General features: G+C 37.8%; 1 protein-coding gene across 2 annotated transcripts in view; it reads left to right on the top strand.

Moving 5' to 3' along the window:
• Positions 1–12594: 12594 nt before the first annotated feature.
• gtpbp2b (GTP binding protein 2b) overlaps positions 12595–24218 on the top strand; it is a 33711-nt gene continuing 22087 nt past the window's right edge. Inside the window, exon 1 of one of the 2 annotated variants that reach the window (XM_051919310.1) lies at positions 12595–13036. In XM_051919310.1, the coding sequence (XP_051775270.1) occupies positions 12773–13036 (264 nt within the window). In that variant the 5' untranslated portion in view covers positions 12595–12772. The remainder of the gene's footprint in view (positions 13037–24218) is intronic. The other variant, XM_028820196.2, reaches the window with a different exon arrangement.

Here is a 24218-nt window from a genome sequence, read left to right on the forward strand (position 1 = left end):
TGTAAATGGTGAAAGTTTTGCTGATGTTCAGTTGCAATCAATTCTTTCTCCACCAAGAAACAAAGTTCTCCATCTGACTCCTATACTTGATCCAATCCCCCCTATCAATATACCCCATAAGTGCAAACTCAACAGAGAAGTTTTGCAAGTAATGTAACCCTCATGGTGTTATTTTTATAGTCTGAGATGTATAATATGAAGGGAAAAGGGGACAGGACTGTTCTTTGTGGTGGTCCAGTATCACATCCATATCAGAGACAACCCTAGAGCTTCACAAACTGTGGTCTGCCCGACAGATAGTCCATTATCCAGGACACCATAGGCTCATCCACCTGTATATACCTCAAATTACCCCGTAACAGGGATGGCTGTAAAGTATTGAAGGCACTGGAGAAATAAAAAAAAACATAATATAGTGATGCCAGCCATCTCCAGGTGAGAATAAGCTTTGTGCTGCAGAAAAATAATTACATCTTTCACTCTAGTCTTTGTCTAATAGGGAGTTGGCAGTGGACATCTGTGATGGACAAAACCAGGTGGTTTTTCACAAGAGGACTCATATAGTCCAGGACCAACTTCTTAATGGTCTTCATGATGTGAAGTGTAAGGGCCACTGGGCTGTAGTTATTAGATGATGAGACACCTGCCTTCTTTTTTCATCTGCAGTGGCATTTTGTGGAGGCTTATGGACAGACTAAACAGGTAGCAGAAGACACTACAAAGTTGATGAGCACAGACCTTAAGAACTATTCTATATTGGACTAAGTAAGAGTAATAGGATTGTGAAATTATTTAAAATGCTAAATAAAAAAGAAACAAGCAAATAAAAACAGTAACTATGTATAAGATCATGGAGTTTTGGTTATTTTTCTGGCTATGGCCTTGGTTTCGAGTTCATTTTTGTTTTTTTCTCTTTTGTACTGTACTGTACATGCAATAGTGATGCTTTTGCTCCTGTCCACAAGGGGGCAGGTTTCCTTATTTTTACATATTTAAAGACATCTGTGATGGACAAAGCTTGATTTGCTCATCTTTTGCTTTTCTTTCCTATTCAGCAGATGATTTGAGTTGACTTTTTGAACTGAATTAGATTTTTTTGACCAACAAATGAGGGGGTGAGAGGGATTTTCAAGTCAAAAAGTTATTCCTATGTGGCTTTAGGTTTCCTGTTTATAATGTGTGCTGATTATTCTGGAAGTAATCATTTAACAATATTTTTTTTGTGAGAAAAGCATGCATTTTACACATTTTCTTTATTTTCTTTCTAGATAGGAAAGAAAATGGAGAGAAAACAGGAGAGAAAATGTTACATATTTATTTTATTATTATAGTTGACACATTTTAATCTTTAAATAAGATAACTAGTTCCATAAACAAAAAGAAAAAAGAATGCTTCTTTGAATATCATACATCCTGACAGTGCCAAATGTGTAGTTTCAGGGGGCACATAAACTTGTAGTTACACTCAATACTGTTCACTCAATACTGTTCTTGAGCTAGCTCATCGTCCGGACAGGGCCAAGCAGCATATGGCTATCAGTGTCAAGAGAGACTTGGTCTCCTCCTCCCTGGATGGAAAATGGCAGTAAGAGAGTTTCTTGGTTTCCTCTGTCTTTATTTCTTTGATATACCTCTTACACCAATAGTATAAGCCAACTCCCTACTTCATACTGATCCTATTCAGCAACAGCTCCAGTCTTGGTCCCATTCTAGCCCAGGTTTTTCTCCTAAATGGGGAAGGGGCATCAGTAATTCTACCTACCTACCCCTTCCAATTCCAGGCTTCAATACTGACCTGTTAATAGCCTTTCATCTCAGCACACCTCTATTCCCTCAGGCCAGCTGTCCAAATTTCTAAGATTTATAAATATATTAGTTTTAACCTGCAGTAAATACAATCATTGGTTCTAAAGTATTATTTTTTTTCTAAGTACATGTTTTTATCATAATATTATTACGCTGTCATCATCACAACTTTAAAACTAAGAAGCAGTGTTAAAAATGGATTCTAAAAACCCCAAAAACCTATATGTTTAATAATGGACCGTGGGAAAATAATTTAAAATAAACCCTAGTCATAAAAATGGCAACATAAAAACATGTGGAGCCAGTACACCACTGGGCACATACCCGCACTAATACTGGGTCAAGTTGAGACTGGGATGGCCTCCCTAAAGTAATTAGATCTGCAGATTCAGATCATTCTTGTAAATGACAACTTAATGTTTGGGATGCATAAGGGAAGACTGGAGTACCTGGGAAAAAATCCATACTGACAGTAATCAAGTTTCGGCAACAAAATCACTATACTGAATGAAAGAGGCAGGAGTCCTAATGGCTGTGTCACCATGAGTAAATTGATGGCTTCTCCTCTATCTAAACTAACAAAGATCCTTTGTGTCAACTGAAGCAGACAGGTGGACCTGCTTGGCTGGTAATTGGAGTCAATGAGTTAAACAAGTCCAGGAAAGGAGCTCTAAAAAAAAAAAAAAACAATTTGAAAGATGGCACTGCAAAAATCAATAAGAAAAAGTTAGTTTCACTTTTGTTTTAGTTTGTAATGCTGCTGTTTTAGTTTTTAGATTCTTGCGTAATATTATATAACATTCTCAAACCTGCCTACTCTAATTCAAGAAGGCGAGGCCCAAGCCTGTCAGTTTCAAAGAATGTACTGTAGGACTGTGCCAGTTTTACATTTGCTTCAATATTTAGGGTGACTGGTTTACATTGCAATTTCTTAGTTGCTGCTTTTAAATTAAAGTAAACTCATTCTGAATTTTAAAGGTTCTTTGTTTAAGGTGTAGGCATTGTCTGGTTAGCATCAAAAAGTATTTAAGGAATTGGGAAGTTGCACATGTTCATAAATCAAACATTCAAAACTAGTAGTGAAATAAGAGGGAATACCTGGACCTTCCCATTTCAACAACAACATTTACTAAGAGCAAAGATTAAGGAAGACTTTGATATAAAGAGACAGAAAAAATATGGTTATCAAGCCCATCACCCACAACGGGTAAAGCAATTTGTAAACTGTCATCCAAGACTCTACAAAAATGTTGCCAAAGATTTATGAACTTGAGCAGCAACTGTAGAAACTTGGCAAGCCTGAGCAAGTTGCCTAACCTGCTTGCTCTCCAAAAATAGCACAAAATACTACTCCAGTTCAAGTCTATTGTCAGGAGTGCACAGAACAGTTAAATTCTTATTTGCATGTCTTCTTAGAACATTAATAATAATACAATGCCAACAAAAGATACATTACACCCCCACATCAAAAAAGACCACATGAATGCAATGACACATTAGGAAGCATTCAGTTCTACCCTAAGCAAAATGGAGAACAAAGTGATGACAGCGGTAGGTCTATCACGGGCTCAAACAATCAGTGGGGCTAAAAAAACACAGTATCCCACCATCAAAAACACTCAATTTACAAATAAGTGTACAGTACTTTCTGTTGCCTGTGGTGGGCTGGCGCCCTGCCCGGGGATTACTTCCTGCCTTGCGCCCTGTGTTAGCTGGGATTGGCTCCAGCAGACCCCTGTGACCCTGTAGTTAGGATATAGCGGGTTGGATAATGACTGACTGACTGGATGGATGGATGGATGTACTTTCTGTAAAAACTGGAAAAATTACACAGTCTTCTGCAGTAAACAAGGTTTAAATCAGAGTGAGCCAAAAAGAAATGTTCTTTGTTGGAGAGTCCATCCCTTGTAACACAACCAGCCCTTTATTCAGTAGAGATCAAGAATTAGAAACAAGTGTGCTGCTGAACTAGGAACCTGATCAATGGATACTTCAGAAACTTAAGCTGCTGCCTTTAAGGGCATGTAACACCAGGCATACACTTTGCTATTTTTAGAAATCACGGTCAAGTAACTATTCACACTACACAACAAAGTCGTCAGTCTCATACGTTCTCAAAATGCACAAATATTCACTCCGATTAACATACCACAATGTGGGTGCTCAGACTATACATGTACATGGCCCTAAAAGATAGTATTACCCATGACATTTTGCAATAAAGCTTCCCCTATTCAAAAAAAAAAAAAAAAAAACACAGTATTGCCACAAAGACAAGAGCTGTGTTGCTGACTCTTGCTGTACTGTTCTCTGAAATTACAAAGAAGAGAAAGAGGTACAACTGAACATGTGGATAGTTGTGAAGGTAAAGACAATACTGTTTGTCTGTTTTACAGAGAGAATTGGAAGTATGTAATTTGTGCCATTTACCATTGTGTGTGTTTATTTCAGGTTCTTCCCGTAAGCATTTTCTAAGATACCTTTATCAATGACCATATGTCAATCAATATGTCATCTGGCAGACCTTTTAAAATTATTCTCATTTTTAATCATGGTGTTCATTTCTTTTCATGTTGTAATATTAGGAGATGACATGAAAAGGTTTTGTAACGTTCACTGCAAGATGGATCTTGGGAAATCTGATAACAACATTAGAAAATCTGCTCTTGAGACCGCTCACACTACAAGACAGCCGACTGAAACTTCTGACATGACAGAATTTTTTCCAATTGTACAATAGCCCAAAAGTAAGATGCATTTGGACATCATAACCCCTCTCATACTGCATAAGAGAAAAGCAGTGGGCGACTGCAAATTGGATTTAAAGTTGTGCCAGTATCACAGTGTAGACACATCTTAATGGAAAGGAATCTCAGCTTGCTTAATTGTTGGAAGAAAATGAGTAAAGATAAGAGAAGAATGGAGGCAGGCCATCAGTGGAGGTTCTCAGGGGTCTATCTTCAGATCATTCAAACTCTTTATATTATAGACATTGATGAATGGAAATACCCAGGAGACATCAAAAAGTCCCGGACAATGTTTAAATTTGGGCAAAAAAATTGAAAAATTAGGCTTAATGTAGTCTAGGCAAAAATGGTACACACAGGCCAAAGGAACATACAATGTAATTTATACTCTGTAAAGTGATACTACATACTGAGTACTGTGTACAGTTTTGGTCATGACAATGCAAAAATTATTAAGTAAATAAAATCATAGTAATTGAAACCATGCAGAGAAGAACAAGCAAGTTCGTTTTAGGAAAACGTAAGGCGATCTTCGTGGCATGGCACCGGCTCTGTTGAAGGCGAAAGGGGCAGGCACATGGCTGATTCCTAGGCTTAAATGGCATGTAATATTTGTGACAGGCTTAGGGAATGGAGAATAGAAAGTGCATTCAAGACAATCTCATGTTAAGTCAAGTCAAGTGGCTTTACTGTCATACCCTCCACACACATTATTGCAGCATGCAGTGGCACAAAATAGTATTCCCCAGAACCACAGTATATAACATAAACACAGGACAAGTGCAAGACAGTTAAAGAACTATACAGTACTAGGAGCAGATCTGAGGACAGGAGGTGCAGCACAGGGTCTGGATGTAAAAGCATTTATAAGTACAAAACAGATAATGATGACCTGCAACAAAGCAACTTATGAAGAGCAATCAGTGTAAAATTTTTAAATATATCTGAATGAGATAATTGGACAACATAGCTATCCTTTTTATGTGCCTTCTTGAATCTGATGGTTGGCAACCAAGGCTTTCCACTTCCTCTTATCTTCTGCTTTTCTTTTTGCTTCCCCCCAGTTCTTTTGATGGTGACCAGTGTTTTATATCTATTCTTCCTTCTATCACCAATTATACCACTTTACCTTTCAACATACATATTTGTCCTACTCTTCTCATCTTTTTTCTTTTCATCTCCTCCGCCATACACTTTTCTGTACCCATCCTCTCCATCACTTCTTCATCTGTCATCTTTTCCATCCTATATTTTTTATTATCCTTCTGTAGCACAACATCGCAAAGCTTTTCAGCCTATTAATAGTTCCATCCATCCATCCATTTTCCAACCCGCTGAATACAAACACAGGGTCACGGGGGTCTGCTGGAGCCAATCCCAGCCAACACAGGGCACAGGGCAGGAACCAATCCCGGACAAGGTGCCAACCCACCACACACAAACACACCCAAACACCAAGCACACACTAGGGCCAATTTAGAATCACCAATCCACCTAACCTGCATGTCTTTGGACTGTGGGAGGAAACAGGAGCGCCCGGAGGAAACCCACGCAGACACGGGGAGAACATGCAAACTCCACGCAGGGAGGACCCGGGAAGTGAACCCAGGTCCCCAGGTCTCCCAACTGCGAGGCAGCAGCGCTACCCACTGCGCCACCGTGCCGCCCCTATTAATAGTTGCTTTCCCTTATATCTATATATCGCTACCATAGCCTAACACTGGGAAGATGTATGTTCTCACTAATTTCTTTCTAAGGTACATGATTTGAGTTTTTTGCAGGCCCATATTTTCTTCCTTTACTTTGCATTTTCTTCTTTTTTATCTACATCAAGCAAATCCATTGCTATGCAATCCAGCTTCCACTATATGTACAGTATATTCATTCACCTGTTATAATTGTTGACCTTCAACTATTATATTTATCTGCGATATCCTCTTCTTGCTAATCACCATTCCTTTAGTCTTCCTTCAATTTATTTCCATCCTATACTCCATGCATGCTTTGTAGATACCTTGTACTATTTTTTTTGCAAATCCTTCACTCTTGATGTCAGTATTACAGTATCATATGCATAACATATGTTGGTAATCTTTTCTCCACTTATCTATATCCCCTCCTTCTCTTGTGACACCCTTTTATCGGGAATTAACTATGTATGTCAAATAGTATGGGTGATAATAAAGATCCTTGTCTAACTGCTTTCTTAATGTCAAGTTCCTTTTGTTTCTCCTGAACCTGTCCTCACCTTTGCTTTCAGTTTCCAATACAAATTGACTCTAATTTTTGTTATTTGGTGTACCTTGTGGACATGAGGGGCACTCCAGCTCCCCAAACACCCAACACAAACCGGCTCAGACCAAAGTTAAAAGGCTAAAGAGTATTTTATTGTGTGAAACTCTTCCCTCTAAGCATTTCCCACCACCACAGCCACAAGTACAATAAAGCACAGGGCAGCGCAACACTTTTCTTCCTTTCTATCACTGGTCACTACCTCCTCCACCCCTGCATGTAAGCATTGTTCTCCTCCTCCCAACTCTGGCTCATCAATATGAGGCAGGCATCTCCTTTTATCTACCACCCAGGAGCGCTTCCAGTGATGTGAAGTTGCGGCACTGAAGCACTTCTGGGTTACGTTTGAGCCCTACAAAGTAGGGACCTCCCAAATCCCACAGCTCTCCCAACAAGGCTGACTCATGGGATTACAATACCTGGTATGCCCATGGGCACCCATGAGGGGATCCCAGCCTGGGTTCACTGCCATCTAGCTTAACATGTTGGTGAATGAAAGATTCCTGAATCTTTCATTCACCAACATATTATCAATCTGTTTACTTATTACTCCATTTGGTGATATCCATTGTAGATGCTCCAGGGGAATGGTGGGTGTCCCACCCAGGACGGAGGCAGATTCCTTACCCCACCAGGATACCATAAAAGAAGAAAGGAATAAGTGGGAGCAATACCTGGCTGGGATGCCTTATGATTCCCATCCAGATTGGGATACCTAAAGACTACAGGAAATAGCAAGAGAGCAGTTCATCCCCCGCTATACTAGGTGGCAGTGTCCCTCATGTTGAGTCCCAGTCTGGACATCCACAGAGCTGCATGGGAGTTGCAGTCTGGGATTGCAGCCCTATAGGTATCCTGGGAGGACAGTATAGGGCGCTGCTGGAGGAGGACCTCCCCTGGCTGTCTAATAACCCAGAATTGGTTTCAACTGGTCACGTCACATCCCAAGATGTACTCCCGGGTTCACCTTAAAAGGAGCCAACTGCCATATCTCTAGGAGTCAGAATTGGGAGGCAGTGGGCAACACTCAGTGATGGTGGAGAAAGAGAGGGAATTGTTTGATATATTGTACAGTATTGTCTCGTCTCGCTGAACAGGTCTCATCTTGTCCCAAGATTTTTTTTATATAATAGAGAGAAATACTGTTTTTTTGACATTATGACATTATTTATTGTTCTGCATACAATACATAAATAAGGTCACGATTAAATCAAAAAGGATACAGGTGGGACTCATACCATGATGCTGTTGACTTGCAGTCTGAAGCAAGTTTGTAACTGTCATATACCAGCACTGAAACTACCCTCTCTGAATATTAAACACTATATTCATTGTATTTTTATCAGATTTTTAACAAATATATTAATTTTTAAGTGAGGTTGGATTTTTCTGGGCCTCAGTACCAAGAGATTAATGAACACCATGTTTGCTTGAGGCAATGTTGCATTAAATGACTTTTCCTGAGATTTTCAGTCATTCCCTTCATTTACATAATCATAGAGAGTCAGAGGCAGTCAGCAGTATGCACCCATGAAGGGCTATCATCCAGTCTGGTATGACCAAAGACTCGCTCCAACTAGTTTATGACTCACTATGATAAAACCAACAGGTTTGATTTTGTCTTTAGTCATAGGGATAGGCTCTGTGTGCATGACAGCTGACAACCAATGAATGGTCATCTGAACGTGGAACGTGGGTGTTTTGGCCCTCAAAAACAGAAGACAGTCTTGTCTGTCTGATGTCTCTAACGTGGAACTTGGGTGTTTTGGCCCTCAAAAACAGAAGACAGTCTTGTCTGTCTGATGTCTCTTGTTTTACATACCACAAGAGATCGGAAAAAAGAAAAAAGGGCAGAGAATGCAGCTGTACTCAACATACTTGCTAACCCTTTATGCTGAAGCTGCCCCATCAGGGAGCACACTATTAGCTGTCAGAAAAGGGGCAAGTCAACATGCAGATGCTAAATTCACATGCTCAATGAAATTTGCAGTTATTTAAATTGATGTGGTCCAGTGACAAGATTGGCAATTGCAGACAGTAATTTTGACATAACCAACAATTAGAAATCATGTAATATGACATCACCTTTGGGTTGTCTGTGAATAGATGACAATTTTATTGTCAGTCAATCAGTAGTTAAATCAGGGACCTGTAGCTTTACATATACAGTATATATAATAATAATATTTTTATATACCTATTTCAAAGTGTTTTATGATTTTTTATACAGTGTTTTGTGGTTTTATTGAAAATTATACTGTATATTTGTAAACATGTACAGTGCTCAGAGTTTTATAAAAAAAAAGTGCAATAAAAAGGTAACGTGATATTAATTTAATTTACAATCAGATAACAGAATAGTGACTTATTTAATGATGCTTCTATAGACTGGGTTTGAATCCAAGCACAGCCTGATAACAGTGTATTGACTTTGTATATTCTCTGTATTTTTTCTAGCCATTGCAAACTTTACATTGTTGTATGTCATCTCAAAATTTGTCCCACACCATCATGGAGAGAAAATACCAATGCCACAAAGGCAGAGTCAGGGTGAGATGTGAAAATAGGAATCTGCACTATTGTCACACCCCATTGTGCCTTATCAAGAAACATAAGCAGATACATCTGCCAATTTGATATCAAAATATGTACATTATTTATGTTAGAATTCTGTTCTGCAGCTATAAATATTCATAATGTTTCACTTTATCTTTTAAATAAATGAGTGAAAAGGAAATGCCAGAAATGTCTAGATACAACAAACATTCATCATATCCCACAATCATTAATCATGCTAATATTTTTCCTTTCTTTTTGATGTACGAACAATATGGTTTAAGTTTCATTACGTAAACACTAGACTACCCACCCATTTAATTTCCTGTGCAGTGTTACAGAGTGCTAAGGCCTTGTTTCATCAGACCGATACGTGCCTGGACTCAGTCCGTTTGGTTAATAATACATTCATTTGTCCACTAGATGGTAACATTTACCCATGAATGTTTGTTTAAATATATTTTCTTACAAATATCCCACAGGTCAAGTTACTGGATGAAGTTCTGTATTCAAAGGATTGATTCTTTTTCTTTTTGTACTCAATTGTAGCCTGAGTAATTACTGGATTGTCAAGTAAAAACGGACACTACTTCAAATTCATGGGACCCCCAAACTGGACAAGAGGAACAGATGGATGGATGGCTTGATGGTCTATTTAAACAATACTTTAGATTATATTATAAAGAACCCTGTCTTTATTTCTCACAACAAAAGATGATACATAAACTGCACAGTACAACATGATTAAAACACTGCCTAGTTTTCTATATGTGGTTTATGTTTGCCATATTGACTCATATAAACTGGAAATCAAATTTTATGTTATCAGAACACTAACTTTCTAAACTGAATGATCTAGAACCAAACAAGGAACAACAAAGTGGTTCCAGATAAGGAATAGAGTATGGCAATGTTGTATAGTGTCACCCTATTTATTTAATTCATATGTGCTGAGTATATCATGGTGGAAGAAATATCAAAAACCTCAGATATGTGAATGACTACTTTAATTGCTGAAAGCGAGGAGGACTTGAAGAGAACTTTGATGAGAGAGAAAGATGTATGTGCAAAAGCTGGCTTGCTGCTCAACATCAAGAAAACTAAGGTTATGTCAACCAGTCCTGTCAATTCTTTGCTGGTAGATGAAGAGAAAGAAGAAGTAACAGATTTTGTTTCCTTGGATCCATTATTTCTATAGATGAAGACGGCAGCCATGACATTAAGTGACACCTTCTTCTGGGAAGGACAGCTATAGCGTACTTAAACAAGACGCTAAAGACACTGATGTTAAAGCTATGGTGTTTCCAGTAGTAATGCATGGCTGTGAGAGTTGTAATATTGTTAAAACAAATAAAAAAAAAAAAAATCAATGCTTTTGAACTTTAATGCTGGAGAAGATGGCTGAGAGTTCCTCGAACAGCAAGAAAATCCAATAAATCCATACTTGAAGAAATATGACCAGTCTTCTCATTGGAAGGAAAAGCTCACATACTTTGGCCACTTAATGCAAAGGAAGAATTCCTTAGAAAATAATCTTCTGTTGAGGAAAATTGAAGGCAAAAGGAGAAGAGGACAACAGAGACTAAGATGGCTAGATAGCATTACTGAGACTATGCATATGACGTTGAAGGAACTCAAAGAAGCAGTTTCAGATAGAAAGGCCTGGCTCAGCTAAACAATTAAACAAGAACGTGTTCCAGTACAAAATCACAGGGAGGCAGAACATATGGCAGATATTAAAAACCATACTTGGACGGGACTCCAGTTACATAAGAACATAAAAAAATGTCAAATAAGAAGAGACCATTCAGTCCATCAAGCTTGTTTGTTTTGCTAATAGCTAAGCTGTTCCAATACAGTATCTCTTCCAGTCATTCATAAAGGTTGTCAAGGTTTCTGCTTCAGCTACATGTTTCAGGAGTTTCTGCCAGATTTCCACAACTCTCTGACTAAACAAGTGCGTCCTGGCTTGGACCTAAATGCACTTTCCCTTAATTTCCACTTGTCTTCTTCGGCAATGATTCACCCTGGAGCTGAAAGAATTCAGTTGGATTTATTTTATAAATGCCTTTGAGGAATTTTGAAGGCCTGGAATAGGTCCCCAGTTGACCACTGGTGACACATTCTCATACACTAAATTAATTATATCACTTGTACATGTTAGATTAATTTTCGACTCTGCGAGTGAGAGTATGTCTGTGACATCGATAGGTTCTTCTTGTTTAATAATAAAGCAAACTGGTTTAAGAATAAGGTAAACTGGTTTAGGAAATGGTTAGATTCATGACAAAAATTGGAGAATATAACACAAAGGGAAAGGGCGGGGGGGCATATTAAGCATTTTTACAGTAAGCAGCAGCAGTAAGCCAGAGTGACCATCTGCGGGCTGTTGATTACATGACACGCCCACTGAACATCACGCCCCGCCACACAGACACGCCCAATCAAGTCTATTTATTTTTACGTTTGTTGTCTTTTGGTTGCATTCATTAATTAATTTCCATTAAGGTATATGTACTCAATTCGAGTAAAATTATTTTTGGTACATTATACGATGAAAAAATTATGCATTTTATATCTCGACTAGCGCCCTGTACAGTGATTGTTCCTCACTTGCACCCTACGTCTGGTGGTATATCTATGACAGCTGGAGATCTTTTATTCAGCAGTCGGATATAAATAATGGTGTTACAACTCAATAGAAATGTGCATACTCCTGAGGGTCCAGACAGTCAACACAAAGAATGATTCATCATCGATACTTCGGACTGATAGTTGCTTAAAAACCTATTGACCTTGATTATTTCATTTAGATATATTCTTCTACATTTCAAATACACAGTGATGGCGGGTACATACAGCGTGACTTAAAATAAAATGGTCGTTTTAATTTCATTCAGTCATACTTGGTAGAGTTGAAGCGGTGCAAACAAAATTAAAGGGTTGTTTGGAAGACGAGGGGTGGTCTTACTATGTAAATTTGTTGAATTACATATTTTGACAGAAAAAGGGCGGAGTTAGGTAATTTATTCAAAATAATTTCGCGGACTCTTGAGATTTTAGTTAGAAAGGGTGGTGCCATTTCACGCGGTACTTTATTTCATCGTGTTTTGAACGTGATTGACATCTCCTTAGTCCAATGTACGACGTCATCCAGCCCACTCTGTTCATGGTTGCCGTCCTATTACTGACCTTTTCTGAAATATTAAGCTTACTGACGTGTCTGTTGAGTTCCGAGGTGTTCAGCCCTAGTGGAGCTTCTGTTGTTATTATGCATTCGTAGAGGTATTTTATTTGGTGTGTGCGTGTTTTTAAATGATGATTTTTTAACATCTTCTTGTGTGTCGGCTACCCGAGGCGGGTCGGTGTGAATGGCCCGCTGCCCTATTTCTATTACGTTGAAAAAACGGGAACTAATTACGAAACCAAATCCACTAGGGATGGACCCGCGGGTGGCCGAACTGTTTGGATCAGGCGCCGGTCTCATGTCGGCGGCACCAATGCACGGACCAGGCTCGGTTAACGGCCTTGGGTTGCTGTCCAAAAAAACGGGCTCCAAAAACGGCAAAAAGGCGAAGAATCGAGCGACGCGAAACACCAAATCTAACAAGAACCCACCATATCTACCTCCCGAGGTAAGAAAAGGCGGCTATAGCGCCGCACTTTTAACAGTATACTATTGTTTGTGTATATGGGGGAATGTTTGCTTGTGACCGCTCATGTTTATGGAGGTGTGTTTGTGTCATGTCCCGACATGTTTTGAGGACGTAAGTGCCAAACACAACCCCCCCGAAGCCCACCATCCGGTATGCACTTCCGCGGTGTTCTGTTCGTTTATCTCGGGTAGCCGGTGGAGTGAAGCAGAGGTTACAAGTCTCGATTAACAGCTTATCGAAGCACAACAAAATTGAAGTGGGGGCCTCTTTTAAAGCGTTTACCTTTAGTCGGAGACTGGGCCTCTTGGGAAGTTGATTCTCAGGCGGAAACCCTAATTGATGTAATCGGAGAATATTGATCATTTATCATTATTTATTATAGCAAGAAGATCAGTTTTCATAAGTAAGAACGGTGTCCTCAGTGCCGAGGAATACTGAGTAGTGATGAGTCGGCTAGGAGGCTGGTTGTTGTCCTCCATGTCAATGCATTTTTGTATAGCGCCCTTCGACAGCTTAACCCCAGCCCAAACCCCTCAGTCGCATGTTTTTACCCTAACCAGTGCTCTAAGAAAGGGTACACTATTAAACAAAGTTTTTAGCACAGTACTGTTGGGTTTGTAATACTGTTTTATATGTTGCTACAGCATTGCTTAGCTTATATTCAGAATAATCTTTATAGTTTTACTTTTGGTAGTGCTTTTTCACAGTAATGAGAACAACGGCATTGTTGAAATCCGAAGAGCAGGCTGCTAGCTTCTTGGTGCTTTTATCCAAGTTCAATATTTCTTGCTAGGATGCTTCAGTGTTATATGTTGCTCGTTTTCCTTGTAATGGTGTGGGTTTAGTCACTAAATTAGTTTGGTGAGTTAAATGTCTCACTGTGGCTGTAACTGCCAAGTCAGAAGGGTTCTTCTGTTTTGGCCATTCTGGTGTGTGTGTGTAATATTTATAATATAAACTTTTATATATGTAATGAGCTTCTGTACAAAGCCAAATGTCCCTCTAGGGATAAAAATGTTTCTGTCCATCCATCCACCAGGACTGTTTGCTTTTCCAGTGCTGTCATGATGCTTCAACTCCCCATGACTGTGGAAGCAACAACAGGATATGATATTATTTACCTTGATTTTTCAGAAAGCATTTGATAAGGTCCCTCATGAGAGATTGTGCATCAAACCAAAAGAAGTAGGACTTCAAGGTCTAGTGCGTAGATGGGTGCAGATTTGGCTAATACACAGCAAACATTTTTATGGGGTGGGGCACCTTATCATAATTGGACGATGTTTGGAGTCAGTGCTGAGGCCACTTAAATTTTTAATATACTTTAATGATCAGGATAGGAATGTAAACAACAAGCAGGTTTAAGTTTGCAAATGACACCAAGCGTGGTGGATTGGCAGATAATCTAGAATCCATTCAATCAGTACAGAGTGACTTTGACAGCAAGGCTTGGGCAGATTAAACTTAGTGTAAATAAATGCAAAGTGTTACACATAGGAGTTTGCATGTTCTCCCTGTGTCTCCATTTCCTTCCATAGTCCAAGAACATGTAGGTTAGGTGAACTGGAGATCCTAAATTGACCTTAGTGTGTGGTTTGGGTATGTGTGTGTGTGTGTGTGTGCACGTTCACTATGTGATGGACTGGCGCCAGTGCTAGCTGGGATAGGCTCCAGCAGACCCTGGCAACCCTGTTCAGGACTATGTCGGTTAGTAAATGACCTACTATTACATGCAGGAAGTAGAAATGTTAGATTTGAATACACAGTGGAAGATCTGAAAATTGATAGCACTACTTATGTGAATGACTTGGGAGTCACAGTGGACACGTCACTATTAAATTTCATGTAGTGTTCAGAAGCTATGAAGAAGGTTAATGGAATGTTAGGTTATATAGCATATTGTGTGTAATACAATTTAAAAGAAGTTAGATAGATAGATAGATAGATACTTTATTAATCCCAATGGGAAATTCACATATGCTTAAGCCTTCTAATTCACTGGTGAGGTTGAACCTGGAGTACTGTTTGCAGTTTTGGTCCGCAGTCTACAATGAGTTCAGAGAAGAGCGACTAGACCGATTCCAGGACTGAGGGGTTTGAACAATAAGTTACCAAGTAGTGTGGTACACAGTAGGTCTTCAGGAGCATTCAGAACTCTACTAAATGATGATATTTTTGGAGGGTTTAAATGGATACGATTGGTGAGGCTGAATGATTTTTTTTTTTTTTCTTCTTCAAACTTTTTCTCTTGCTATAATGTAGTGCATACAGTGATCGGAAAGCATCCAGTATTTGTGTTTATCTAACACTTTATCTGAAAAAAATTTGAGTATCAGTACATGTTTTTTTGCGATTCTGTAATTTGTTGTGGCAGATTATATGATTTGCTTATGGTCACACAAGTAGGTAGCACTTGGGTGCTGCAACCATACTGTAGTATCTATCTATCTATCTATCTATCTATAGAAATTTTTTTTTTATGATTTCCTTTAACTGCCCACAATGGTGGTGATTCACTTTACAGTTGAATGACATGCCATTTAGAGTTGTAGCCATTACACTGCATTGCAACTTTTTTGTGTGCTGTACCCAGTCTTGTCTGTAGTTTGAGATATATTTGCCTGTCTCTATATTCAGACATTTGCAGTGCTAATGTATACATTATATAGCACCATTATTCATGAATGCAGTCCCATATCCCAATGGGAGTTGGCACTTACAGCAAATTATATCTTTACATGGTTACATTTGCTTACAATTAGTATATAAAGATAATACGTGACACTCTGTTTTGCTGTTAGATCACCTTTGAATTAGGGCTGGGTGGTATGACCAAAATTCTATATCATGATATTTTTCAAAATTTATACCAGTTTCACGGTATTCAACTCTATTTTTTTCCCCATGCATGAGTGGATGCTAATCACATTTTCCACTGCAATTACTGCAGTAGACTGGCTAAGAATAACCTATTCCACTGTCATGAGATTTTAATGTGCACACAAGTATTAATACAGGTTTGCATGGCCCCATAAAGTGAATGCTTTCAAGGGGGTGGCACTAATGAAGAGAAGGAATCACATTGCATGACAGTTGCAATGAAAATATAGATCCTTTTTATTGAACAAATTTTGTAAACAACTTAAACTGTAATTTTGACAACATATTTTTAAACATCCAAGGAGGCTAGACTTAGTAAAATATTCAGAGGTGCCTGTCAAAAGTTGTATTGCACTGAACATGCCTTAGAAAAGGAATAAAGAGTAAATATTTTTTGTAATTCAACTACACTTTCTATTAATGTTATCAATCTCTGTCCACTGACACGTTAGCTATATGGATTGTAATGGCATTGGTTATCTCAATCCACTGCTTGCTTTTTTTGTCATAGGCAGTACCTCTAGCAAATGCGTCTACAAGTAATGTCTGACTTGAGTGTCCTGTAGCTTTTTCAGTTTTACCTGCGAACGTGGAGGGTGCCAATCTTAGTTCCATACATTCATGGTACTCCGAAGCATGTTTGCAGCTCAGGTGGTGCAGCAAACTGCTCGTGTTGCCACCTCCGGAGACAACTTTAGCTCCACAGCATTTGCAGTAAATAGTTGTTTGGTCCACATGCAACCTTTTAAAACCAAAATCTCCAGACAACAGACACGGCTCCTTTTTTCAGCAAAAGTTCTTGTGTGTCATCATGTTCAACTTTATCGTCTGCTACAGCTTCAGTTTCAGAATGTTCTCTGTCCATTTTCACCGCTCAATACCTCTACTAACACATGTATTCCATTGCATGCGTGTTTAGTGGTGTAGCAGTGAAAAAGGTCACCCAACCTCCCCTCACAACATTTTGCCTCTGCGCTACGTTCCGTACATTGTTTAGGCTATTTAAACCGGTATTGCGGTATAAGAAAAATCCATATCATAACAAAAATTAAAAAACGTTTTTCGGTATGAACTGGTATACCTCCCAGCATTACTTTGAATTGATAAGGAGTGTTACTGTGTGTTGGAAGTTAACACATGCAAGTAAAAAATTGCACTGTACTCAGCATGACACAAAAACTGACCCAATAAACCTATAACTTCACATTTAGGTAGAGAGTTTAACGAGCCAAAGGAAACTCTTGGCTGCTAAGAGTTACAGCCGTGTTTGTAAATAAAGAGAAATGTAGGGGGTGGAAGCAGTGTCAGTCTGACTGGGTTGCATGTATTCTACATGAACTAAGTTGAGCGTGTGACCTATTTTTGTGAAGGTGACTTTGCACCTAATAAACAGTAAAAGCCTTGTAACTCTAGGCTGAAAAATAAATGAAGAGCTCCCTGGTTTTCTTTGCTGCATTTTCTTAACATGTGGTTTAGTTCATAAACATTGGTGTAAAATATTAAAGGGGAACAAGACCAAAGAAATTGGTCAATTAGAAATAAATGTTTTTAATCATGCATTTCTTTTATTAGAAAAGTGATATATCCATGTAAAGAATTATTATTATTTGCTTTAGATTTGAATAAAAAGAGGAGGAAAAAACTTTGAAAACCATCAAATAGTTAAAGTATGTACTGTATAGCACAATACAAAAGCAAACTCATTTTATTAAAAAATAAATAAATAAATAAAAGTTTTTTGGAATGGTGGCAGATAAAATTGCATACTTTATGGCACCCAGCTTGTTACTGGTGGCGAGAAAATCGGCAAACTTATTAATAAAAGTTTAGCAGTAGCTGCTTTAATAGCTGTTTATCTATTCACTCGCATTTCCTAAACTATCTTTTATACGTTATTGGGGAAAATGATTAAACAGGTGGTTTTTGCTGAGTTTCTTATGAGGTGTATGCTGAGCTATTATTAATCGCCCTTCATTCGTCTGGTTTGAAGTTCACCTTGAATCTGTGACTTAAATAAGGGGAAGTTGAAAGGTTTTTTTTTTTTTTTTGATGGGCTAAATGCCGTTCTCATGGGTAGGATTCAATTCAGTTTGTTTTTGTATAGCAGTCTTCTCTGAGTACAGGTTCAAAGTGCTGTGACACATTCTCAGTTAAAACGTGTCTGGTTTGTTCATTCACCTTATTAGATTATTGTACTAAAGAACTGTTCTTATATGAAATGTCTTTTAAAACAGTAAGATGTGGTGAAGAGAAACAACAATGAAATAATATGAGCATCATATGTTAACATTGAAGAATTAGGTGCTCTCTGGTGAGGCGATGAGACTGAAAAAGATTTGAAGCAAATGATGGCGGGTGAAGCTCATAGATTTGCTGATGCTGGCCCTTTATTTTTCCTTATTTTAAAATCTGGTTTTACCTTACATATTCTTGTTTTAACCATTGTTCTTCAGTGGAGATGCATCTTTTGCAATTTCTGAATCACTTGTGCTCTCCTGTTTTTATGGTTCACCCCCCCCCCCCCCCCCCCCCCCCCCCAACCTTATGATATTTAAAACATTGCCTGAAGGGTGAACAGCTTTAGTGGAAAACTTAGTGGGTTGTCTTAGTTAATTATCACAACTTGTAAGCAAAACTTCTTTAACAAGCAGGAACAGTCAAAACAAATAACTAAAAAGGTTACTGGGATTGTTTACAAGTGCTTTCCAGACTAATGATGATGTTTAACTTTTTAAGGCATTGCAATTCCGTTCACAGTATAGTAACCTCCTTTTCTAAAAAAGAGAGAATATGTGAAACTGTAGAGCAGGATATTCTCTAAAAACTAAATATCTGCATGACATTTGCATTAGACATCCAAAAGGTCTGTGGAAACTTTAAACGAATTGTAGTCTTTTATGGGTAAAGTGGGGAAGACTGTGCTTATGACAATGGTGGTATTTGCACTTCATACATTTGAGCTACATGACACTGGGCAATGGAAAGACATTCTTGAAAAGTGTGTATGTTAAAATTATAATGCATTTTGTCAGGCTGTGATTCTGTAGACCTAGCTATTAAGTGCAGTGTTTGATCAAAGTTTAACTGGGGTGACTGTGAATTATTGGTAAGTTGGTAACTGATCAAAAGTAACAACTTGAAATTCTAGGTGTGTGTTTGAAGAGTCTGCTACATGTTACCTTTGTGCTCGCTGGAAGGCATTCTTAAATGCTCAGTGTTGCTGGAAAAGTTTGACATTATATGTGTGTGACATTTGATAATATTAATCGAATATTATTAACTATTATCAAATGTTATTAACTATAATGGTTTCTTATTTCCAATTTAGACTAAATCGTATTACATTTTTACATCTGCAAAAAACTTTTGTAATTATATTTGTTTTGTATTAACAATGTGCAGTTTAAATGTTTGTGTTGCCTAATTAAACCATACAATCTCCTATGTAAATACTAACTTCTGTTTTCTTGTTTATAGGAGGTTGGTAGTAACCTTATCTCTGCTACCATGTTGAAAGGCACTGAAGATTAAATAAATAAATAAATATATAGTTCAAGTTCATGAATAGTTTATCTTTGTCTTCTTGGAAACTGTTAGTACTGAGCTGATATTTATTTCTACTACTTTACCCTCTTCTGTGCTGCTTTATAAATGCAATTCTGTGCATTGTGTTTAAATGTTTGTTGCTCATATGGAGCTACAGCATAAAGTTGCTACTTTCTCAGCTGTATTGATTTTAGACATCCATCCATCCATTTTTTTTAACCTGCCCGGTCCAGTTCAGGATAACAGGGTCCAGAGTATGTAGTGCAAGACTGCAGCTAGCCCTGGACTTGTTGCCAAGTCAGGTTCACACTAAGAAATCCTCCCTTATTTCTAAAGATGTGTTAAAATTACAGCTGTCAGTTAAGGTGCAGGAGTTAAACATGGGTACCCCAGGGTATAATAGTGATTAGCAAACATGGAACTGAGACTAGGACTGTGGAGTTGTGAGGTAGCAGCACTAACGACTGTCTAAAAACCAGCCTTGCAGAATAAGAGTATTGTACTGAGCATACATCATTGTCTGCAGATAGTGGTCATTTGAAATGAAATAACACAAAAAAAATAACAGGACATCATTTATAAGATCCAAAACAGTCTTACTTGATTGTCATGTCCTGGTTTCTAAACTGGCATGTATTTTATTGTGGTTGTGTTTTACTTACTGGCCTGATTGATTTGGATAAAGTTGCATGAGTGATAAAATGAGAAGAACAAAGTTGACAAAGTGGTTTTGTTTAAATTAACATCCATCTACCCATTTAAACTTTTTATTTATTAACTTGTATGATTATAGTGTCACAGTAAACTATAGCCTATGCCAACAGCATATGGTGCAAGAAAGGAACTAAACCAGTCTATTACAGAATAGTCTGTTATGGGCACTCAACAACACTTGCACATCCCAGGTCAATTTACATTTGCCGAACATCATAATATGCACCTGTTAATTAAACACATGGTTATTTCTCAGTTTCTGGTCTTATTAAAACCTGTAACTTCCAACAGGGTGTACACTAGACAGTGGCAATGCGTAGCATGTGATCAAACATCAAGTAAGAATTTCACTGTACTCTGCACACAATACAGTGCCTCTACTACTGTGTTTTATAGAAATGTAATAACAAAGGTTTGTGTATTGTTTATACCTGTAAATGTTTTCCTTATCTTGGTTATGGTGGTTTGTTTTGGTAAGCCCACAGATGGGCAGTGACACACTAGTAGTATAGCTGCAGGGCATTAGCATTCACTGTCATTTTAAAATCTTTCTTCCTTCTCTCTTCTTGTTTTTTTTTTTTTTTTTTGTTTTGTTTTTATGAAAACCCCCTATAAGGAGTCTTTTTAATTGACAGATGAAAGCAGATAAAGGATATAAATGAAACTGTCCTTCAACAACCATTCCATTAATTAAAAGCAGGACAGAGTACTTAATAATGAATAAAAACTTTAAGCCACTAGGGACTTCCAGAACCTTGGCAGAGAAACACTGCAGTGGGTGGGTAACCCTTCAAGTCACAGAAAGTAAAGTATTCTAAAATTTTGTTCAGCGCATTTAATGTGCAATATGCTGTCTGAAATAGAAGTTTCTTTTTGTTGCGGCAGTTAAAAGTTCATTTTATTACTTAGTGTTTAATTTTACCACTTCAACTTTTTTTTTATCTTAAGCATTAAGTCCTTTCAAAAATATATTAGACTTTCAATTTCTCTTTTATTGACTAGTTTTGTGGACCACTTGTGTGTTTTGTCTACATAGCTGTGCTGTATCACTTAGTTTGTCCACAAAGATCAGGCCTACTGGGACTATGTAGATTGAAAATAAGATACCCAAAAAGATCCCTGCAGCACACATTACACAATATCCTGAGTCTGTGATGTACACTCTCAACAAGCAACAAAAAATTTTCTACCAGTTTTGCAGGAGTGAAACCAACTCAAGGCACTGTTAGAAAGGCTGACCTGCTGGTTAAGGTGGTTCATTACAGTGCTGTGATCAGTGGTATCAAATGCTGTATTCAGGTGTAATAAAATAAGAACTCATGTACATTTTGCATTAGCATTGTGCCATAAGTCAGTAACTAATTTAACAAATGCACTTTCCATGATACAGTTTGGTCTAATTCTTAAATTATACTTAACTGGAAAAGATGTTTGAATTTGGTCATTTAGTTGTCCAAAAAAAACTTTTTTTTTTTTTAGGAACTTTATTCAAAAAAGGGTAGGTTAGAGACAGGTCTAAAATTGCCTGAGACCGAATTATAAAGGTTATTTTTCTTAAGTAGTGGCTTAACTACTGCAGTTTTTAGTGACTCTGGAAAAATGCAAGAGTCCATTGAACAATTTATCTATATCAAGAATTCTTTTGATTTTCTTTGCAAAATATTTATACAGATTGGATCAAGGATGCACGTGGACAGTGTTATCTGAGTAATTATTTTATCAAAATCAGTTAGTCTTATTTTAGTAAAGAATTTTAATTCACTGTGTTCACTTTACTGAGGTTCAACCATTTTTGTTCTTGAGGTCTGTGGTATTCTAGATCATTTATTTTATCTGAAGCAAATACTGTAAAGGTGTCATAATTAGCCAACGACAGTTTGGACATATATTCCGCAGACTGAGATGGCTGCAAAAGGCACCTATCAGTTGAAAATAAGTTTCTTCAATTTCTTGGAGTAGTAGGACCATCTCATAGATTGGACTACTGTAATTCATTTGTTATTCAGTGTTTTCATTATTTCTTATTCTATGTATGTTTAATTCTTAAGACACTGCCTTTTGATTTTCTAGACTGTTTTGAGTTTTCTTGATTTATTGCTGCTGTTGATTTCTTAGGAGCGTTTTCAGAAGCTACTATGGCAAGGCACAGCCTTCAGTTTGTAATTGTCAATCTTATCATTTATATTGTCAGGTTTATTAGAATAGGTACCAAAGTCGGACTAACTAGCAGTAATATTAGTAAAACAGCAGTATTTATATTAAAAAAAAAAAAAAATCTGAAAAACAAGTTCCACATGGGTCTTGGTGATGGGCATTGTTACATTAAAAACAATTCATTATGATTGAATATATTTATTATCTAGTAGCTTGAGTTACATCATTAAGTCCCTTTGAGATGAAAATACATGATTATATATATAAATATACATACATACAGAAATACAAGGTGTACATTCTTAGATTTTTTTTTTCCTCTTTTAATGGAATAAATATTTGAAATGCAATAATCCTGTCCTGAAGGAGTATTAAAGGACTGAAAAATGTTTGATACTCCAGTAGTTGCCTGAAAAGTGTACCACTTGGCAGTTGAGCTGTATTAGAATGTTACTTGATAGCCATCTTCCCATGACAGCAGCACTAAAAATATAACTTGGAATCTGATAGCAACCATGGGTGCAAAGAATAGGAATGGATTGGGCTCAGTGTGCTTTTAAATTTTCCAGTTCTTGCTTACATGCAAAACTGCAGATAATATGCTCTCTTTCAACATGTTACTTGAGCAGTATACTTTGAGGTGTTGCTCAAAAGGTCAAAATCATTTATTTATGATACTGAATGAAATTTGAGGTTGCACATCTGATTCACTGCGTTTTTTTACTCCTTATGTAACAATCGTCTTTCTGATGTAACATGAACATAAAATAGAAGGTAATTTGCCTATTGTGAACTCCTGTGACACTTCAGGGCCTTTTAGTTACTTTGCAAGTTTTTCATGGAAAGGTAGGTCAGAACATGTCTGTGTCAGACAGCAAAGCCAGTGCTTTGCTAGATTGGCAGTATACCATACATTTTAAAGAGAATAGCATATTTTTGTCTTTTGATCTGGTGAGGGTCATGATGGCAACGTACCAAGCTGAACAGACCAAGTCCCTTTATCGTCCGCAGTAGTGCTCTGCTCTTTCTGTGGAATTCTCAGAAGCCCTCAGGCTGGTAGAGGGGTATGTTTTCTCCAGCATATCCAGGACTTTTACAATTCTTTAAAACTGCTGCTGCAGCAGTTTGAATTTCATGGTCACCTACCATCCCGTCCCAAGGTGCCAGAACTCTTCTACTTGGTATTGCTGAATAATCTTTGCTTGCAAAGGGGGGGGGGGGGGGGGGGGGAATGAATACCTACTCATACTGCATAAATAACCGCTGCAGTGTTCCTGTAATCTTGTACCACCAGGCACATAGTGATTTAAGTTTTTTCCATGATCCGCCTACACACTTTGAAACATAATTACTTTATGCTGTGACTGGCACCTGCCAATACCCGTTTTGGCTGTGAAAGATTGAAGGAATCCTCTGTTCTTTTGTGTGTTTCCCATTTGGTGAAAATTTGTTCTGCAGTACACCATTTCGCTGACGCTGATATTCATGTAGAGATATTTGTGGGCAGCGTCAACACGATATTTCCTAAAAACATGAGTTGACCTCGTCCTTTTCTGAACTATTACCAGAGCTCAAATATGCATCAGTGGAGTTATTGGTCGTCTTGCTAAGCATTGGATCTGTTTTAGTTATAAAGCTACCCAAGTTATTATACACTAGTGATGTTGCAGTGAACAGTAGAACAAGGTCAATGCCAAGCTTAACTAATTTGCATCTAGTCTTGCTTTTGTTTCGTGTTTCTCCCTGTGATGAGCATGTTGACCAGCTGTTACATTTACCCATTTGGTTTTATGCTTGTTTTTTTTTTTTTTTTTTTTTGACATTATGTATACTGGAAACTGTACCAAAACTAAAAGAACAGAGGACC

The sequence above is a fragment of the Erpetoichthys calabaricus genome, chromosome 15, assembly GCF_900747795.2.
Source record: "Erpetoichthys calabaricus chromosome 15, fErpCal1.3, whole genome shotgun sequence".
Taxonomy (NCBI): Eukaryota; Metazoa; Chordata; class Cladistia; order Polypteriformes; family Polypteridae; genus Erpetoichthys; species Erpetoichthys calabaricus.